Source organism: Protopterus annectens, chromosome 2.part1 (genome assembly GCF_019279795.1).
Source record: "Protopterus annectens isolate FY-2018-M chromosome 2.part1, PAN1.0, whole genome shotgun sequence".
Lineage (NCBI taxonomy): Eukaryota > Metazoa > Chordata > Ceratodontiformes > Protopteridae > Protopterus > Protopterus annectens.
The window spans coordinates 732,141,345-732,163,739 of record NC_056729.1 but is presented as its reverse complement, the minus strand read 5'-3'; the positions used below and the strand labels follow the sequence as shown (position 1 = coordinate 732,163,739).

At 42.9% G+C, this 22,395-nt stretch overlaps 1 protein-coding gene and 2 non-coding genes across 3 annotated transcripts in view; 2 read left to right on the top strand and 1 right to left on the bottom strand.

The window, feature by feature from the left end:
• Positions 1–4,472: 4,472 nt before the first annotated feature.
• On the bottom strand, positions 4,473–4,543 carry TRNAG-GCC. The gene has a single exon. It is a non-coding gene; the product is annotated as a tRNA-Gly (tRNA).
• A 282-nt stretch (positions 4,544–4,825) lies between these two features.
• Positions 4,826–22,395, top strand: part of TMEM144 (transmembrane protein 144) — an 817,557-nt gene continuing 799,987 nt past the window's right edge. Inside the window, exon 1 of the mRNA XM_044062452.1 lies at positions 4,826–5,112. Within this exon, the coding sequence (XP_043918387.1) occupies positions 5,031–5,112 (82 nt within the window). The 5' untranslated portion in view covers positions 4,826–5,030. The remainder of the gene's footprint in view (positions 5,113–22,395) is intronic.
• Positions 5,685–5,755, top strand: TRNAG-GCC. Its single transcript has one exon. It is a non-coding gene; the product is annotated as a tRNA-Gly (tRNA).

Genomic DNA, 22,395 nt, shown 5'->3' with positions numbered 1-22,395 from the left:
TCAGAGAACCAGTAAAGCTCTGAGGGGTTTCATGCTCATACCTGTCTTTTAGTCAGCTCAGCTTGAGATGCATGACAGTTTGGGCATGTGGAAGGTGCCCTGAAGCTTTGGAAGCTAATTGGTTGTTATATCCTTGGCAGGTTATAACCCATATAACTAAGGCTCCTGCAGCAGTGATGACTATGAAGAACATCACCAGAGGTCCTATAAGAACTGGAAAGAACTGGATAAAAGAGGACAAGGTTAGAGATGGAGGCAGACATGGGAAGCAGAGGGAACAGGAAATAAACTTCAGAATACTAAAGAGTGAGGGGAGATCATGTTTCTGCCAAAACATATCTCAAAATACAGAAAGTACCAAATGTTTGCTTGGAAGTGCTTACACATATACTTTTATACTCCAGTAAAGATAACTAAAGTGCTTATGGAAGCTGAAGATATGTGCTGGAGTTGTAAGAAATCCATAGGGACATGGTTGTGCATATTTTGGAATTGTACATTCTTAGACCAGTACAGAAGGGAGTTTTCAGCTCTTGTCAAATAAAAGGATGTTAACAGTGGGCAGACCACACAAAACTTGTTTTATTGGGGTATGAGAGTAATATTCCAGAGGAGGGGAAAAAATAGTTGGGCTCATAATGACACTAGGAAAAAAGGCAGTGACAATGAAGTGGAAGAAAAGAAAATATCCTAAGGGTAAAGATGTGGAAGAGCTAATAAATCAAAAAAACAGTAGAAGAAGAGAAATGGTAGGGGGCTAGGGGGACAAAAGATACACCAGGAAGTGGAGGAAATGGTGACAAGAGAAAGACAAGAGTGATTCAATGGGAAGAGGTGTTATTAGTGGAGGAAGATTGTAGATAAGAAGGTCCACCAAATTACAATGATCTGAGAAAGTTATAATGATAGCGAAAGAAGTTAAGGCACACCTGATGGAATAGCAAAGATGAAAAAGAATTTCCATAACCAGCTGAGTACTAGCCTACTACTAAGATGAGGGACAACATATTGATGTTAAGCATAAAGAGATTGGGGGTAAGGAGATTAGACTTAGGGATAAACAGTACTTTGTAAATAATTAATACAATAATTGGTTTGTATGTTTTGAAATTTGCCTCCCTGATTAGCCAATAATTATAATTTAGCTTACAAAAGGACTGACTATATGAGAAGCATTCAGTAAAGTATCACATACTGTGATAGTTGAAGATATCTGATAGAATAAATACAATGCTTATGCAGCTCCTATTATTGGCCTACAACTAGCTATTAAATGATAAGATTAGCCATTACTGGTCAACAGCTGGGGAAAAAGACGAGAGTGCACATTGCATATAGATTGCAAGTCAGATAGTATGAGTTGAAGGCAGTTCAGAAATAAAGTATGTTGTTTAAAAAATCTCTACACTAATTAAAATTTTATAAAGTCTAGAATATCAGAAATTATTAAATCATTTTAACTTGCATTAGACCCACACTAGTGTATGGAATAATCATATAATGGCCCTGGGGCCTTTACAAGCCTAGCCATAAGATTACCCTGGCATAGTGCCACTCAACCTTAGTTCCCAGTGCCTCTGTCGAGTAGAGCCACTGGAGTTATCCCCGGGGCGAATGTTCTGTTTCCCATCCACTCATCAAGATTTCTGTGGAAGAGGGTCAGTGAGGTGCTTTGCTTGACATGTATGGAAAGTCTGTTCCATAGCATGGGCAGTCTCTGGGTTACGAACTTGTCCCTGCAGCATGTTCTGTTAATTGTGGTAATGAGGCTGAGTTCTCTGGTGCATGTGGTGTGGAGGGATTGGGATTTCTTTAGATGTAGCATTTCTAACAGAGCTGGGTCAGACATGGCTTTGTAAGTCAAGCAGAGATCACCTCTAATTAGGCGATATGAGACAGAGAATAGTTGGAGTTTTTTGAGTCTGTCCATATAGGACAAGTGTTTAAGGCCTAGGATCCTCTTTGTGAGGTACTTTTGCGGCCTCTCCAGTTGTTGCAGGTGTCTAGTAAGGTACATGCCAAATGGGGCATTGTACTTGATGAGTGGCCTAATGAGGGAAGAGCAGAGGGAGACAATGACCTTTTTCTTCCTGGATGCAAAACCCTTAGCAAAGAAATGTGCCACATAGAAGGACTTTCTGACCACAGTGGCAATGTGGTGATCAAAAGAGAGGTTGCTGACAACCTGTGTTCCCAGATCTCTTATAATGCCTTCTGTGTTCAGTGGACTACCATCAATGTGGTAATTCATGGGAACCGGGTTTTTCCCAAAGGGGATGACGACACATTTTTTGGCATTGAGCTTAAGGCCATGGTTCTGACACTAGTCACAGTGAGGCCATTCTGTAGGATGTCAACATCACTTAGGAAGTTAATAATAGCTCCCAGCTTGCAATCATCTGTGAAATTTGTCAGCCAGAGTCCCTTCGTGTTGGCCTGGACTTCAGAGAAGTAGATACCAAACAGGAGAGGACCCTGGACCGAACCCTGTGGGACTCCACTCATAACTAATCAGCAGTCTGACTTGGAGACAGATACTTTCACACTGTGGGTTCTGTGAGCCAGTTTGCAAACCACCTAGTGATATAGGGGTTGATGCCAAGCTTAGTGAGTTTTTTTATGATTCCTGTGTGGGGAATGGTATCAAAAGCCTTAGCCAACTCAAGATAGGCTGTATGAACCATCTTGCCTTCATCCACAGCTCTGGTGACTGACTCAAAGAAGTTGACCAAGTTGAGCAGGCATGATCTACCCTTCACAAAACCAAACTGTGTGGGATCCAGAGTTTGGAGATTCCCTATATCCTTGTTTATTGGGTCCATGATGATGATGATGTGTTCCATAGTTTTGCATATCAGACTCGTCAGGCTAATGGGGCGATAGTTCACAGGGTCTGTAGTCGCTCCTCCTTTGTGGAGAGGGATGACTGTAGCAGTGCACTATTCTGCAGGGACAAAGCCTGAGGTGAGGCTGTGAATTGAACAGGGCACACAGGTGAGGTGCAAGTTCACTCTGTAGTTCATGCAGAACAACACAACCAGGGATATTGTCAGGTCCCATAGAAGCTGTATTCTTGGCCTTGGACAGTGCTGTTTTAACCTGTGCAGCAGTAATACTGGGTGCCTGGCAATCTACTGATATTGTGATTGGACCTTTGGGGTGGAGAGAGGGCAAAGTTGGCACTGAATTTGTCGGCCAGTATACTGGCAATATCTGTTGGTTCAGTATAGGAGGTACCATTGTGCAGTAGCTCAGAGTAAATTTGGGTATTGCCGTGGAGATTCTTTACATAACTATAGAATGTCTTGTGGTTGTCTTTTCTGTCTGCTGCCATTCTGTTTTCATACCTAGCTTTAGAGGATTTGGTGAGGGATCTCAACTTTTTGTTGAGGCAGATAAGGGAGTTTTTCCAGTCTTGGGACTTCACCTTATCCCACTTTAGTTTCCTCCTTCTGTTGTAGAATTTGTTTATGGCATGGATATGAAAGTTTAAATTATCTGAACTTGTACTGTATCTCATATAGAAATGTTAAGATAAAACCTTATCCGGGTGTATAAGTCATTTAGAGGCAAATACATCTGTGAATCTTGATGTTTTCAAAGAGAAGTAGAGAAGCAATGGAAAATCTGCATAGCGAATAAAAATTAGAGATGTGGAAATGGCTCAGTTGCTAATATTACAGTCATTCAATGATGCCACAAATTAAAGTTTCATACTTCTTATTCTTCGGAAAATGCATGCTGATGGAACATATATTGTTCTAAGTGAATGAGAGTAGTATTAAAATTTCTTTCTGCTTTTGCACCTTAGACCCTCACTGTTTTTGGCTTTTCTTGAGCAAAAAAAAAAAAAAGTGAAGACATCAAGACTTAAAACCTAGACAACTATAAGACTTTCAGCTTTTCCCGGTTAGGGGTCGCCACAGTGGAACTCTGGTCCACTCATAATTGGCAGTGGATTTTTACAGTGCCGAGTTGCCAGCCCGATGCCCAACCTTCAACAAAGGCACGCCCATTCACGCTCACACCTACCTGCATGTCTTTAACGTCACTTGACAACGGGGAGGAAATGCAGACTCGACACAGAAGGTGCTCCAGCCGAGAACCGAACAGGAGATCCTCTTGCTGTGAGGCGACAACGCTAACTGCACCTCCGCGGCTAAAAACCATAATAGGTTTAAAACAGATTTCTTTTCTTCACAGCGTGTACCCCAGAAAACACTGTTCAAACTAAATGTTACAGGAGAGAGAAACTGCATGCAAACTAATAGTGTCCAGATAGTTTTCCAATTCATTTTTATTTCGTACATTGTAATCATGTTTGCACATACATAGCCAGCAATGGTGAAGTCCTCGACTCCTTTTGGTGAAAGGTTCGCTAACAAATCAAAATATTAAATTCAGAAAATTAATTGAAAAATACAATAATAGATGGTTGAAATATAATACTTCCAAAATAAGAAAAATTATTATGCATTGGCCGGGAATCGAACCCGGGCCTCCCGCGTGGCAGGCGAGAATTCTACCACTGAACCACCAATGCTTGATACAGAAAGCTTCCATACTTGTTTTCAAATACTTTTCATGTGCGATGAGTTCGGTCGTCAAATTTAGATTTATCAAGCAGATTGATTCAAGAAACTGTAAAGACTAAATATGATTCAATATTTGTTAACTTTACAGACAATCCAATGTATATTTACTTGCACAACGTGTGTGTGTGTGCTTATAAAAGAATGCACTGTGACTCACAATCAAGTTTGATAATCTGGAAAGTAACACGGCAGTCTTTCGCCCATCGAAACTGCATGTTAATAAAAGAAATATTACTTGACATCAGATAACTAGAGAATTCCAAGAAAATTAAATAAAACTAATGTTTTTTCTTGGGATGGATTTCTGTTTGTAATCCGTAAACGCAAAGAGAACGCGTGACTATGGCTTTGTGTTGTCAGCTGACTACAGCAATACGGAAGTAAATTCATACAATTGTAGGATCTCTAGGTAAATGAAGTTTGTATGAAGACAAAATGTCTAACTCTGGAACGTTATTCCTGCTTGTGTGTATTACTTTTATTCATACCACTTACTCGGTTTTGGAACGTTACCCAGGTAGATCTAGCTTAAGTTGTTTTGCACTCTTTTATCTGTTATTGTTATTTTAATATTTAAGACAGATTTGTTATTTGATAATCACTCTTCCTTGCAGTTGCTACCGACCCTATTATATATTTTTTTAAGTTTGTAGTACACGTATCATTCAGTTCTGCTGTTGCATCTTCTGTTGAGTAACTTTTGAATGAAATAAGGACTGCTGGCGCAAGCGTTTTTTTTTTCGGTTACCATCTGTGTAAGAGATTGGTGGAGATCACGTACCAATTAAGTATGTTTTCAATGTTCTCGGTAGCTTTGCGGTGATAGGATGATCCCTGCATTTTTAAGTATGTCACGCTTTTTAAAGATGTTACTTTTTTACATTTATTTTATTATATTGTGTTACCCCCTTCAGGTTGATCACTGATCAGGCCATAATATTAGAAATATATAATTTAAGACCTGGTGGATTGGCATGTACTTGTTCCATCAGTAGTTTGGATATAACTACCAGACTGATGATGGCAGGATTGTTATAGAATTTTGCCATTGCAAGTGACATTAAGTAGTCTGTAAACTAATGATGTGAAGCATTGGTGGTTCAGTGGTAGAATTCTCGCCTGCCACGCGGGAGGCCCGGGTTCGATTCCCGGCCAATGCATAATGATTTTGGGGTGGGATGTTGGCATAACTACTACAAATTTATGATTGGCATGGAGATATCTTCTGCGGAGTGTTTTAAGCTGGATTAAATAAATATGTTTATTCGGATTTTTACATAGTGCATTTGTTTTTGAGAGTTTATTTGGTTAGAAGTGTAAATTATAATTTACAGTTAGAAAAAAACGGTTCAACTGCAGTCATCATGAAGGCTGTCACTACAGGAAAGTTTAGCAGATACCTGGAAACTTTCATTTTCCATATCCTGTTTGCTCCTTGCTGCAGACTATACTGTTTTTGCATGACATTTTGGAAGAAGCCCGAAATTAAGTTTTATCACTTTTAAGAAGTAAAAAGAACAAAAAAAAAAAATACAGTCTAAAAGTTATTTTTACACAAATTTTCTTTATAAGGGCAGAGTATCCTACAGAGACGACACTTGTGTTATTGAGGTAAAGAACTGAGTAGTAGACAATGATTTTGGTATGTTGCACACTTTCTTAATAAGAGAGAGAGCAGTTTGTGGTATAATACATTTTAAAACAAGGGGCAGACTACACCTGCCCGTATAAAATGCAGTGAATGTTTAGTGGGAGTGAAATTACAAATGCATAGCCAGATGAATTAGCTCATGTCATGGATGTCTGCAAGTCAAGATGTGAATCAAATAAAAAGGCAAACAAAGTAAACATGAGAATGTTATGTAATGGTAGTAGAAGTGAGAAAGCAAGCTATATGGTTAGAAACATGAGGAGAAGTGTTATGCATTAAGTTTTGTAGAAGTTGTGGTAGAAGTCTGCAAATTTGTGGTGAGAAAAGTGTGGTCACAAGAATTTGCATGTTGAACATAACTAAGAAAATGAGCTTTTGACATTAAATGAATTGATCAGCTAATATCTGAAAATGCATTCAGAAACAATATGTTAAGAGTAAAGTCATATTATTGGAAAGAAATTCTGAGGGGATTATAAGCAAAATGTTGAATTTAAACTAGAATTGGTTCCAGTGCGTAATAGTTTGTCTGAAAATACTTTTGCAGCACTTTGACTAAAAGTTACAGAAATGAAACGTATGCACATTAACATATTCAAAGCACCAGTATAACTAATTGACACAAGTGTGAAAGTAAGAAATAGCAGGTTCTGTTTTAAGTTGCAGCACTGCTAAACAAATTAATTTAATATTCTTGGTCGTTTGACTTGTAAGATGGTAGAAATGCTGTAGATTGGATCCTCAACTCACTTTGCACCAAAAATTTCCCCCCTTCCTAGTGAAATTTTGATGTGACCATATCGCCTAGTGCCAATTCTTATAAGTGGCAATCACTGATGCAGTGTGCATCTCTTGTCTAAAGAGTACTACATATGACAGTTGACTCTTACAGTGGTTGCTCCTGAGAATTCATCTTCTAATTAGGAGCAACTACCTCCCATTCCACCTCTACACTACCTCCCATTCCACCTCCTTTTCAACCTCCATTAATTTATTTCTTGTATATTATAAACCTCCCTCATTCTCCTAAAACAACCTCATCTTTTTTTTCAACCTTACCAACTCACACAAGCTAAACGCACCTACATCTACTCACCACCATGGCCCCAACTCTCACAACTAATTTCACACACTTGTTACTTTTAACTACCACAATAGCCTCACTGACCATACCTTATTCTCTCACCTTACATTAAAAAAACTATCACTCAGCAATTCCACGCTGAAATGGTTCCAATCCTACCTGTCCAATAGGCAACAGGCTGTTCTATGGCAGGACAAATTATCCACATGCCTACCTGTTACACTTGGAGTTCCCCAAGGATCTATTCTTGGCCCTCTTCTCTTCACCATCTTTGTTAATGACCTGCCCACAATCACCCCCCATGCCACATGCATTCAATATGCAGATGATTCGACTATCATCAGCACTGCCTCCAACCTGGCAGACCTCACTGCTTCAACCCAAGACACCTTCAACCTAATAGAAAATGGTTCTCAAGTCGTCAACTAGTTCTCAACCCCAACAAAACAAAACTACTTACTTTCTCACCCACTAACAAGACTCTTCCCCACCTTCTCTATTACATCCTCCAATGGAATCACTATATCACCAGAAGCTCACACAAAGCTATTAGGTGTTACCATTGATAACTCCCTTAAATTTGACACCCATTTCAATCTTACCATCAAAACCGTCAATAAAAAGCTTGGCTCTCTCTATAAAGTAAAACACTTTCTCACTCCTCACGCTAAAATTACAATTGCCAGCACACACCTACTATCAACTCTTTTCTATGCCTCCCCCCTCTTTACAAACTTAAACAAGACACTTGCTTCTTGTTACAATCACATAGCTAGATTTGCCACAAATTCCACCTTTAGAATGCACCACTGCCACAAATTCCACCTTTAGAACGCACCACTGCACTAACTTGAAACAACTAGGGTGGTTAGAGTTTTCCAGCCAACTCCATTTCAACCAACTCAAAATGGCTCACCAGATACTGTATCACCCAGAGAAAACACCAGCTCTGAAAAACAGCATTCACCCCTATATTAGCCTGCAATCTTTACGCTCCTCCAATAAGATCTTAGCTCAAACTACCAAAGCCAATAATTCTGCTGGGGATTCTCTATTCTCAAACTTTGTAGGTAAAATGTGGAACTCCCTACCGACCATGCTCACCTCAGAACCTTCACTCCTACAATTCAAAAAAAAGCTTAAACCCCATCTCAATACTTTCTGGCAATGTCCCTGTTCCAAACCTGATTAACCACTATCATTTACCCTTCTCTTACCTCACTATCCTTAACGCTTTTAACAAGGCCCGCCTTTGTAACTGACCTATGTTTTTTATATGCTGCTGTTATTTTTTTCCCAAGATGTGATATATCTTTATATTGTATTTAGAACTCAACTATCTTCCTTTTTTGCATTAACAATGTTCATATGTCTGTTATGTACCTGGAGCTTTTCTCCCCGGGCCTCCGCTGAAAATGGACATGTATCCAGTCGGACTCTCCCGGTTAACAAATGTAAAATAAAATAAAAAATAAAATAAATTCTTTGAAAATCTTACTCTACTTGAACAAAACCAACATTTCCAACAAACTTTATCATCTTCTTTCATCTTCACCCTTAACCACAGTAACATCACCTCTACCTCAAATTATATACTACCAAAATATCACAGAACAACTCATGTGACGTACTTCTCTATCAAAAAAATTCTTAACAATTCCCACAAAATCTTTAAATTACCACATTATCTCCTCTACTTACACGGGGATATTCATCCAAACCCTGGTCCCAACAATGACAATAACAATAGCCTTGATAATGTAACTTTACCTAAACATTCTATACTAGCTAAAGCACCTAATTCCTTCTGATAGCCCACCTTAATATTAGAAGTATCAACAATAAAATTTCCCACCTGCACGCACTCCTGGATTTACACTCATTTGATATTCTATGTCTTACAGAAACCTGGCTAAAACCTGCTACCCTAGACCAGGAAATTACCCCTCCAGGTTATAATATCCTTAGATGTGACCGCAAAACCAAAAAAGGTGGAGGCATAGCCATTCTCTATAAATCTAATCTCCAGGTTTCCCTCTTTAATGAACTATCATCATTAGATGCCAAATCTGAAATGTTGACTACCAAACTCCAAATAAACAACTGCAATCTATTACCTAATTTGTATGTATCTTCCCCCTGGTAAAAATACTACTGTTCTCGAAAACTTACTTAATTACCTCTCTACCCTACTACCACAGGAGACCATTGTACTGGGTGACTTCAACTTAGACTGGCTTACCTGCAATTCCTGAACCCTACTAACCACTTCAATCTCTTTGGATTCACTCAACTAATAACCACTCCTAATAGAATCCACAAACCTAACAGGAAAGAATCTACTCTTGACTGGATCCTTATTAATAACCACCCTAGCAATTATACTCCAGGAACCCTTCCTGACAATATCAGTGACCATATGCTCACTTACATAATCGGACAAAAGCTTCATATCCCAACTACTCATAATCTCAAAACTTCCCACTCAAAAAAATTCTTTAACCCAGATAGTTTCCTTAAAGAATTGCAAGCATGTGACTGGTCACCACTGACCCATCTTGAACTTGATGAGGCTGTGACCTACTTCAACACTAACTTTTTTCAAATACTAGACTACCACGCACCTTACCACTCCACTAGAATAAAAAAACAAATCTGCCCCATGGCTTACTAAACAAACTAAGCAATAAATGCTCCTTAGAAACAAAATATGGGCTAAATGGAGGCTACCAAATGCCCATCTGACCACCTCCTCTTTAAACAATTAAGAAATGCCACCAAGAAGGACACTCTTAGAGACAAAAAAGACTTCTACCTTCACCGCCAACAATCCACTCAACAAACTCCACAAAAATTTTGGTCAGGGTTAAACAAACTTCTTCATCCAGGACACTCTACTACTCCTGCCCCATTAGGTTTCAACCATAATAATTCCAACCTGATCCCTGATGCCTTTAATAACTACTTTACAGAAGCCATTCAATCCCTAGCGAATTCTCTTCCTCAAACTACTGCCTTCCCACCTAATACCTCCAAGACTTCACCTCCTACCTTTCATATACACCCTGTTCCTACATCTCTTATCTACAAGCTACTTAAAAAACTGAAACCTTGCACCCCTTCTGCCGACCATCTCCCATCTGAATACCTACAAATTGCCGCAAAAGCTATAGACTACCCCATATCTATCCTTATTAACAGAACTATCTCTGAAGGCAAAATCCCTACCATATGGAAAGTATCCCACATCATCCCTCTACATAAAGGTGGATCTTCTATTGAGCTTTCCTAACTATAGACCTATTGCCTTACTCTCCCCATTAGCCAAGATAATGGAAAAATGTATTCACAAACAACTACTCAACCACTTATTACAAAATAATCTACTAGCCAACTGCCAACATGGCTTTAGACCATTCCACAGCACAACAACTGCCCTTCTATCCTTCACTGACTCTATAAATAAAAATCGTAACATTAACTCATTTTCCTCTGCGCTATTTATAAACCTGTCGAAAGCCTTTGATATGGTTAACAATAACTTACTTCTACATAAACTAAAGTATCATTCTCTTGATCCACTAGCATTACAATGGTTTAGTTGTTATCTTCTAAACAGACAGCAAGCAGTACTTTGGGACAACAAACTGTCTTCATTACTTCCAGTAAATATTGGAGTCCCACAAGGCTCTATCTTAGGTCCCCTTCTTTTTTCCATATTTATCAACGATCTCCATATGAGCATACCTCAAGCCACCTGCATCCAATATGCAGATGACTCAACCTTAATCTGTACTGCTAAGAACATAGCCTCCCTCCAGTCCCTAACCCAAACTGTTTTCCAAAATGTAGAAAACTGGTTTATGCAACATTGCCTCCTGCTTAATCCCAAAAACAAAACTACTGCTTTTTACTCCATCTCATAAATCACCCACTCCATTCTTCTCTATTACCTCTAACAATGCTACAAACATAACCCCTGATACTACCACCCGCCTACTAGGTGTTACAATTGATAACCGTCTTAACTATGATGACCATATTAACTCCACCATAAAGACTGTTAACAAAAAACTTGGAACCCTCTATAGAATTAAACCCTTCCTTATCCCCACAGCCAGGAAAACTATTGCCCAAACCCACCTCATTTCTACCCTTTTCTATGCCTCAGCTATTTATACAAACCTATCTAAAAATATCTCAAAACTTTCTACCTGTTATAATAGCATAGCTAGATTTATTGCAAGCTCTCCATTTCAAAATCACCATTGCCTTAACCTTAAACAACTAGGATGGCTAGAATTGCAGAACCATATACTCTGTCAACAGTTACTTATCACTCAAAAGATCCTACACCACCCCAATAACACCCCTATCCTCACTAATCTGATTACACCATATAAAAACCTAGCTACACTACGTTCTGCTAATAAACTCCTGGTCTCCTCAGTTAAATCTAACAACAAAGCTGATGACTCACTTTTCTCAAACACTATATGTAAAAACTGGAATTAGCTCCCTCCTGAACTTTCTACTCTAACTTCTACTTCTCTATTCAAAAAGCATATTAAAGAACATCTTAAAACTCAGTGGCTTTGTCCTTGTGCTAACCCAGACTGAAACTTTTCCCCTCCTGCTCATACCCCTTCCCCTCTCCCCTAACCTATACCTCCAAATCTACTGATTTCTTTTTTTTTCCTCATAGTAATAGGATAAATGTAAGGACCTGACTGTTTACCCATACCCAGCTTGTGCTTGGTGTACTTGTTATTTAGTCAATTGTACCTCTGTACTGTTATTATACATGTCTTTGTTATATATTGTTAACTTTGTTAGTGTTCATGCTTGGAGCTTTTCTCCCCGGGCCTCTACTGAAAATGGACATTTATCCAGTTAGACTAGCCCGGTCAACAAATGTAAAATAAATAAAATAAACTTGAATATATGCTATTTTCAACGACTCTCTTAATTTTTGGGTGAATTCTGTTGGAGGGACTCTGGCATTCAACTGTGCTCAAATCCAAAATCTTCTGCCTTTTGGTCAGCAACCTGTTACCTACTGGCTTACCATAGCAAATGCACAGCATGCTTTTTGGGAGGAACTCACTAAAACACATGGAGAACATGTAATTTCCATACAGTGTGGCTAGAGGGCAGCATCAAATACTGGACACTCTGTGAGGTAAAGCTCTTACCCATTATGTCCCATTCCCTTCGTAGCATAAAGGGGATATTTTGTAAATTTACATGGGGGAACACACTCCATCTTATAAAAAAGGCACCTTCATTGTTAAGCTCCTTAGTCAGACAACATTGTTCATCAGAAGAGGGCTTCCGTCATACCTCTAGGTGTATTATACAGAGATCACTCGCTAGAAGTTATTGTGAAGTAATTTTAAGATCTTATTATGATGGACCAAAATCTCTGCCTAGAAATGAGCTATTACAAAGAGGAATTTCAATCCTTTTACCAAAAATTGAATAATTCATGCTACAGTTAGAGATGAACTATTTTGAGACATTGGGATATAACACCATAGCAGAATGACAGCCAGATCTTTAAAGAGAATTGACACATATTGCCAAATGATCAGAAGCCGAGTGCCCTTTCCATTTTGTTTCTTCTCAGTATTTTATTACAGTGGCCAGAGTTTAGAAAGTTAATTACGCCTTGAAAGTTTCAGTTTTTGCTTAATGTTTGACTGTATCTACTGTTTCTCAGTGGCTTTTTCAGAGTTTACTGTATCTGGTTCAGAAATGGAAAGAGGCAGCAGGGGTGGTGCACACTGGGGTGACTGCATTGGCAGCTTGGAAAGTTTCATTCAATAAACAGTACTGATCCCCAAGGCATAACTTGTTTGAGTTACTCTGTGAACCTTTTTCGGATCAAGCATTGTAATCAGTGCCCATTGCTTTTGTTACACACTTTTTCCTTGGTGACATATCTGAGCTAATTATGGCCATTTTGCAGTACATCCTTTCCAGCAAAACTGCTCAGGAAGGTGGCTGCAATTCAGATCAATCTATTAAGACTGCAGGGTTTCTCGCCACCCCAGATTTTCTTAAGGTGACCGTGGAAAAAGGTTGTACTGTGGTAATAAGTTTACAGAGTATCATCAAGTGTTCAATCTGATACAGCACAAACTCTGTAAAAAGACAAACATCGACGTAAATATACTGATCCCAAGGATATTGCCAATATCCCTGGCAGATCGATTTAGTGCAAACTTCACCCCCCTCTCACCCCCTAAAGGGCCCATCTCAATACCAAAAGATTGCCAAATTCCGTTAATCATGGCCACACAGGTAGAAACGCCACTCTCCAAAGCTAAGAATACAGCATCCATGGGACCAGATGACATCCCGGGCTGTGTACTACATGAACTACAAAATGACCTAAGTGTCATGTTTAATCATAGCCTCACCTCAGGCTTCATGCCCACTAAGTGGCACACAGCTACAATTATCCCACTCCACAAGGGGGATCCACCTTGGATCCCAGGAACTACCGTCCCATCAGTCTGACGAGCCTGATCTGCAAGGGCATGGAACGCATTATCATGGAACTTATAAACAAAGACATTGGCAACCTTCAAACACTGGACCCTACCCAGTTTGGGTTTGTGAAGGGACGATCTTGTCTCCTGAACCTGAGTGACTTCTTCTAATCAGTCTCCAGAGCTGTGTACAAGGGTAAGGCGGTCCACACAGCCTATCTGGACCTCTCCAAGACCTTCGACACCATCCTCCACTCTGGAATTACAGGTAAACTTTCTAAGCTGGGCATAAATCCCTACGTCACTCGATGGGTTGCCAACTGGCTTACTGATAGAACCCAGACTGTAAAAGTAACTGACTCCAAATCCAGCTACAGACAAGTGACTACTTATCTGAAGTACAGGCCAACATTAAGGGACTCTGGCTAACAAAGTTCACAGATGACTGCAAACTGGGAGCCATTATTGAATCCCCAAATGATGTGGATATTCTACAAAAGGGCCTTACAGAAACAGATGCTTGGTGCCAGAGCCATAGGCTCAAGCTTAATGCCAAGAAATGTATAGTTATCCCCTTTGGGGAAAAAAACATGTATCCATGAATTACCACATAGGTGGCAGTACACTAAACACCGAAAGTGTGATGAGAGACTTAGGGACACAGGTGGACAGTGGTCTCGCCTTCAATAACCACATTGCCACAACAGTCAGTAAATCCTTCTATGTGGCACACCTCATCACTAAGGGTTTTTCATCCAAAAAAAGGTGGTCATTGTCCCTCTGTACTCATCCCTCATTAGACCCATTATAGAGTACAATGCCCCATTTGGTATGTACCTAACAAGACATCTGGAAAGGCTGCAGAAATACCTCACTAAAAGAATCACAGGCCTAAAGCAGATGCCCTATACTGACCGTCTAAAAAAAACTCCAGCTATACTCTGTGTTATATCATCTACTCAGAGGCGATCTCTGCTTAACATACAAGGCCATGTCAAACCCTGAGCTGTTGGACATGCTCCACTTAAAGAAATCCCAATCCCTCAGAGCCACACACTCCAGGGATCTAAACCTTGTCATCACAATGAACAAAACAAGCTGGAGGGATAGGTTCCTGATCCAGAGACTCCCCATACTCTGGAATAGACTGCCTGTACATGTCAAGCAGAGCACCTCCTTGGTGCTGTTTAAAAGGAACTTTGACGATTGGATTGGTGGTAGGAAATTCACCCCGGGGATCACGTCAGTCACCCTGCTAGACAGGGGTCCTGGGAAGTAAATATTGTGGGAAGAAATACGCAGGGAATTGTTATGGCTAGGCTTGTATAGGCCCTAGGGCTGATAGCCTAGTACCAACATATGAACCTATACCTGAAATCATCCTGAGTTGATTTACAGATTGTTACCTTACCTTACCTTTTAATTATGTACAGCAGATTTCTATCTGATTTCAGAACTGCTTTGATGAGTGTTTTAGGGGTACATACTAGAAACATTCCTTTTCTCAGTGTTTGAAGGAAAAGGCCAGTTCTCCATTCCAAATTGTGACACAGTGCTGTGTGTGGATAACATGGCTTTTAATAATCATTTGCCATATAAAAGCACTCTACCTTATACACCAGTTCTCCATTGCAAATTGTGACACAGTACTATGTATGGATAACATGGGATCTGAAGTTGTAAATCTTTATTCATACTTTACAGATAGGACCTCTGTTCCATCCTTGGAACCGAAACGACCGTTTCCCAGCTCGTGCAAGACAAAAACTCTCAGCTAAGAACCTACCCACAATGCCCCTCTCCTAGATACTCCAGATCTTGTTTGCCGCGTTCTTGGTCAGACGTGTTTAGCCATCTCTCTCAAGCTAAGTAGTAATTTGTTGTTTTCATGACAGTTTTTCTTCTGAATTTCAAAAATGTTAGTCAACTTAGTCTTTTTTTACTGTCCCCTATAACCTAGGCCTATTTCCTACCTGTTATTTTTTGGTAATTTAAAATTTTACCTTTTTTGACTGTCCCTCTCTCCTGTATTTGACAGGCTTCTTTTACTGGTGGTATTCCAAAAAAAAAAAAAAATTTTTTTTTCTACAGGATAGTATTGTTCCTTTTACCATGTCAGACAAAGTTAAATTGGGTTTTAAACAGTGTGACAAGTATGGACGTAAGATGCCTAACTCAGATACACATGTCTGTTGTGTCTACTGTTTGGGCGTGGATCATTTGAAAGCTGATTGCGACATTTGTACTGGTTTTTCTAATCGGGCACTTGCAGAATGTAAGAATAAACTTATTTTAAAAGGCTTACTCAAGATACCTTTCTCGGAGGCTCTCTCTGGTTCGGAGGTCTCGCCCCCTCCTAAGACCAAAAAATATAAGGAAAAATGGAGTGACTCCGTCAGTTAGGGAACAGAGTCCGTTCCGTGCTTCACCAGCGCCCTCGGCGCAGACCTCTTTGGCACCAGGATCTATGTCCTCTCCCTCAGTGCCGACCATTGTATTCACTCCTATCTCGATTCCAAACACAGCACCACTGACTTCAGTGCCGTCTTTGGCTCCTACATTGGCTCCGATGACTGTTCATGCCTCAGCTCTATCCCGGTCCACGGTGCCGACAGTCTCCTCGGCTCCATGGGCTCCGATGACTGCACCTACCTTAGCACCATCCCTGTCCACAGTGCCGACAGCTTCTTTGGCTCCATGGGCCTCGATGACTGCACATGTCTTGGCACCATCCCTGGCCATGCTGCTGACCATTTCTTCAGCTCCATTGGCTCCAAAATCCGATTTCATGCCAAGGACTAGATATTCTCCTACTTATGATTCTTTCTTGGGGTAGAGGTTTAGTCCCTTTCTAGAAAGACCTGATTCCCTTTCTGCAGCTTCTTTTAGATCTACTAGGAGTATTTCTGAACTAGACCTAGTGCGGGTTGTGGACCAGCTTCTGGTAGCTAGGTGATTGCCCATTCCAGCTAGACCTCCTGTCCCCCCTTGCTCAAAATCTTCTATCTCATCTTCCCCTGCTTATCCCCCCCCAGCTCCCACTTCGGTACATACTGTCTCTGCTCTGACAGCAGTGCCTTCCCTGTCGGCACCCATCACCCTTGCAGCATTGGCTACGATGGAGTCGATGCTTTCTCGGAGTGGTGCCTGGACTGTCTGTACCTTGGTACCTAATCCGGCACCTATTTTCTCGTTGGCACTGTCTATATCCATGGTTCCGACAGTTACCAGTTCTCTCGTCACCCCTCAACTGGAATTAGTCTCGGGTGCTCCTTCTGCAGAGGTGATGGATAAGGCCCTTCACTCCGAAGGTTCACAACCAGACCCTAGGACACCAGTATCAGAACCCCCTGTGAAGATGACCCCTTCTCCGGAATCCTCTTCATAAGATCCCACTGGAGAGCCACCCCCGGAAGAAACGGTGCAAGAGGAAGCACCTTGATCCCCAGACCCTCGGACACCAGTATCAGAACCCCCTGTAAAGACGACCCCTTTTCTGGAATCCTCTTCAGAAGATCCCACTGGAGAGCCACCCCGGAAGAAACAGTGCAAGAGGAAGCACCTTGACCCCCCTGGGGGAATCTATCACAGAAGACACTGATTGTGATGAAGAGGAAGGGTTCCCTCGTTCTCTTGCAACCGACGTTTCATTCGGAGACATTCTTGAAATCCTCAAACAGTGGGGGGAATGGAAGTTCTCTAACCCTTCTTCTGAGGAATCGGTGTTTCGGCAGGCCTTCTGTACCAAGCCATCTACTTCCTGGGTTACCCCACCAGCAGATGATCTAGTTAAACTAATTGTGCAGTGTGCCTGGAAGGCCCCAGACAATGTAGAATCTGTCCCCCGGAGGCCGGACAAAATTTTATTTACACCTGAAGACCAGCCTCACTGGTCCAAGCAGCTGACAGTTGACTCTATGGTCATGGCGACGGCCACCAAGTGGGAATTGGCAGAAGATAGTTCCACTGTTCCTCCTCCAAATAAGTAATCCCAGATTATGGGCAGACTGGGGAAACAGAATTATTCTTCAGCGACCTTCACCATTCAGTCACTGAATTATCTGGCGCACTTTACTCGCCTCCATAGAGACTTAATTTCTGTAATGTCTTCCTCTTTGGTGGGGGTACTGCCTGATGAGGTGCGTGACACTGTCACCTCACAGCTAGCTACCCTTGAATCCATCTCAAACTCCTTGATGCGTTTGATATCTCACACTGCTGAGGGGGCAACCTGAGCGGCCATATCTTGTGTTGTCATGAGATGTAATGCTTGGATGTGGTTGTGTGATTTCGCAGACCCTTTTAAATCTTCGTTCATTAACGCGCCTGTCGATGAATCTGCACTTTTTGGTCCCAAGGTATGTGAGACACGTGCACGTAGTGAAAAAGACAGAAAGACCTTGTCTGCTTTGGGCATACATTTTTCGAACCCCCAGAGACCCTACTCCAGGAACCAGAAGGGGGAAAAGATATGGGTCAAGAAATCCCAAGGATACGTTTTTGACACTCGTGGTGAGCAATTCCCCCAGAGCAGAGGGGATTACTCGTATGAAAGATGTCCTTTTTGGGATAGAGGGGGGTCTGCGTAACCAGGGAGCCAGAGATTCTTTCTCAGGCAGACCCTACCATCGCTCCTGAGCAGCTGCCTGATTGCTTTCCTATGGAAGCAGTCGAGGGTCATTTCTCTCTGCACCTACTAGCCTGGCATCTTATTACTACCGATGTTTGGGTGCAGAGAATAATATCCAGAGGGTACCAAATACCCTTCGACCCAACTCCTAGACCCGTCAAATGAATGCCCGATGTACCACCCAATCAGAGGGGATTATCGGTCTTAGAAATAGAAAAACTGCTAAGAAAAAGGGTCATCCATCCAGTCCCATCAGAGCAGACAGGATCAGGGTTTTACTCAAGGTTCTTTTTAGTGCCAAAAAAGACAGGGGACTGGAGACAAATCCTGAATCTCTGCCTACTCAACAAATTTATCAAACCTCAAAAATTCTGGATGGTCACAGTACAGTCCATTCTTCCCTTCCTAGGGAGAGACAATTGGATGTGTTCTGTAGACCTAAAAGATGCGTACTACCATATAAAGATGGATCACCACTCCTGGAGGTTTCTCTGCTTGCGACTGGGAGCCAATCACTACCAGTTCAGGGCACTGTCATTCGGTCTCTCAACAGCCCCCCGAGTTTTCATCAAATGTATGGTAGCTGTGGTAGCTCATCTTCAACTACAAGGATTCCAGGTGTTTCCCTATCTAGATGACTGGCTCCTTACTGCTCTGACAAGGAAACTCCTAGATGTTATGTGATCCTATCTCGCCTACATTCTGTACTGATGGGCTCAGAGCCGATCCCTCGGCTCCGACTCGGCACGCTTATGCTATAGAGCGAGGCCTCTTATTGGCTGAGCTATCTTTATCCCAGGATGCACCACCACTAATCCCCCAGATCTCGTTTGCCGCTTACAAGCATAGACGTGGTCTCAACTTGGCTGGGCTAAGTACTAATTTTTTTAGGCTTTTCCTGTCAGAAATTTGCTGAATTTCAACCCAAAAGCTGTTTTAACAGCTATTCTTGTGTTTTGAGTGTGTATTTGAGATTTCTGTTGAGAAATTGTGTGTTTTCGCAAAGGGAAGGTTTCCCGTTTTAGTTAGAGGGGCCTTCCCCTGTTGTACTTTCTTGGTTTTTCGTTTGTGGGTCAAGTACCCGTTTAAGTTAGAGGGTCTTGACTCTCCCTATCTCTCTCTCTTCTGTATAAATTTTCGTTGTACTGTACTTGTGCAGATTTAAAAAAAAAAAAAAAAAAAAAACTGTGTTTGGGCTATTTTGGCCATGTCAAAAGAACACAAACCCTCCGGGTTTCAAAAATGCACGAGGTGTGGTTTTAAGATGTCCATAACGGACAACCACTCCTCGTGCGTTTATTGCTTAGGCGACAAGCACCTACAAGAATTGTGTAGCGTGTGTCACGCCTTTTCATCTAGAGTCCTCCAGGAGAGGAAAAACAAATTAATCCTGAAGGGGTTAATTAAGCCATCCTTCGAGGAGGCTTTATCTTCCTCTCCTTCTCCTTCAAAAAAGAAGAAAGCGTCGGCTCCGACCAGTCAGTCGGAAACGACTGCTAAAAAATCTAAGCAGACTTCTCCATCGGCTCCATGGACTTCGGAGCCGAGGGCGGAACGGTCTGCCTCGATGCCTCCAGCCTCGGCCCCTCTGGTTTCGGAGCCGAGGACTGGGGCATCGAGAGGCGGGTCACTTTCATCGGCTCCACTGATATTGGAGCCGATAAGGGTTACCGGCTCAGACTCTTCCCCTCGGGCGAAGTCCTTATCGGCACCGAAGGAAATTGCCTTAAGATCTCCCTCGGAGCCGATAGTGGTAGAGTCCATTCGGAGCCGGTCCCCGAGTCCTTCGGAGCCGATGGAGAAATCGGTTTGGGCCCGATCGGTATCCTCTAGATCATCCAAGATGTCTGATTCAGACATCGACAGGGTGCTCCTTAGACTCTTCCAGTCTCCGGTGTTCCAAAAGCTAGTTTTGGCTCCAGCCCATTCGGCTTCGGAGCCGATGGTCCACTTCCCTACTATGGTTCCTCCTCCAACAGCTTCGGCACCGTTGGAGCCGGTGCTGGTGGAACCGGTGGAGGTTTTAGGGTCGGGCCCGACCCTTGCTCCAACTCCGGCTCTTGGGTCGGAGTTCAGTACACGGACTTCTTCCTTCGGCCCTGGGGGGGAGGCTTCGGGACTGATGCTTTTGGTCCCAAGTCTCCCTCTTGGTGCATCGGCGGCGGGAGTGCCGTCCACTGTCGTGGCCACGGAGGTGGGACACCCCCAGGATTCTGGTGGTCCCGCCTTCAGGGCTATGAGGAGTGCGTTAGCCAAATCTTCCTTGGCTACCGCCACGGTTTCCCCAGCTCCTTCCCTGCATACCGAGACTGGGTCTTTGGCAGTCCCCCTGTCCTTAGACAGCGGAGCCCCAGAGCTTCAGGTCACCCCCACTGGGGTTTCTCCCCCTCCTGGAGGTCCTTCTGAAGCCTCTTCGGAAGAACCCCCCAGGAAGAGATCGTGCAAGAAGAAGCACGTTGACTCCCCTGACGAGTCTCTTACATCAGACACTGATCTCGATGATGCAGAGGGGTCCCCTAAGTCGTCCTCGGATGATGTCTCCTTTGCAGACATCCTGGAAGCCCTAAAACAATGAGGCGGCTGGCAGTCCAAACCTCCCTCTGCTGATGAGTCGGTGTTTCTGAAGGCTTTCGGGGCTCAGCCCTCCGCCTCCTGGGTGTCTCCGCCCTTCGATGAGCTCTTGGATTTGATCTGTCGAAGGGCGTGGGAACACCCAGACTCTGTGGAACCGGTGCCTGCTCGTCCGAATAAGTTCCTCTCGGCACCCCCTGAAAAAGAGTTTCTGACTAAAGGTGTGGCTGTAGATGCTTTGGTGGTGGCATCTGCTACCCAGCAAGATGTAGCAGAGGCTTCGATGTCCGTCCATCCTCCTAATAAGGAGTCTAGGAGCATGGATCGGTACGGGAAGCGCACCCTGAGTTCAGCGACCTTTACTTTGAGGTCCTTGAACTACCTTACGCACTTTACCAGATTTCAGAGGGATCTGATTAAGGAACTATCCGATACCCTCTTGGGTAACCTGCCTGAGGAGCTGGCCCAGACGGTTGGCTCTCAGCTGGCTACAATGTCGTCCATCTCAAACTCGTCCATGAGGCTCATTTCTTATGCGGCCGAAGGGGCGAGTAGAGCGGTGGGTACAGGCATTGCTCTATGGAGACGAGCCTGGCTCCGCCTGTGTCATTTTGCGGAGGCCTTTAAGTCTTCCTTTGCTGACGCCCCCTTTGATGGGTCCTCCCTGTTTGGACCCAAGGTAAAGGACACACTGACCCGCTGTGAACAGGAGGGTAAGACTCTGACTGCCGTAGGGGCACGATTTTCCACTCCCTTTCGGCCTTATCCCAAGGCTAAAAGAGGAGGGAAGATGTGGTTCCATAGATCTCAGAAGCCTTACCCCTCTCAGCAGGAGGATCCCCCTCCCAGAGGCAGGGGAGGGGGAAATTCTTCCGGAAGACGCCGTCCCAGAGGCGGCAGAGGCCCTCGCAACACTGGAGACCGCAAGTCCTTTCGTGGCTCTTCAACCTTTCACAGTCCCTGAGGGATTGCCCGGTTGTGCAGCTCCGGAGCCAGTCGGGGGTCGTTTCTCGAAGCACCTAAAAGCCTGGGAAGGTATCACTCAGGACCGATGGGTGCTTTGAATTATCGCCGGAGGCTACTCCATCCCATTCTCTCATCCCCCCCGTCAGTCCAAAAAAATCCCGGACCTGCCACCCAGTCAGCGGGATACTGCAGCCTCAGAAGTTTTAAAGCTGCTGCAAAAAGGAGTCATCCAACCGGTCCCCGCAGACCAGATCGGATTAGGGACTTACTCAAGATTCTTTTTGGTGCCAAAAAAGACCGGGGACTTGAGGCCCATTTTGGATCTCAGCATCCTAAACCGTTCAGTCAGAAAGTCCAAGTTCCGAATGGTCACCCTACAAACCATTCTCCCATTGCTGGAG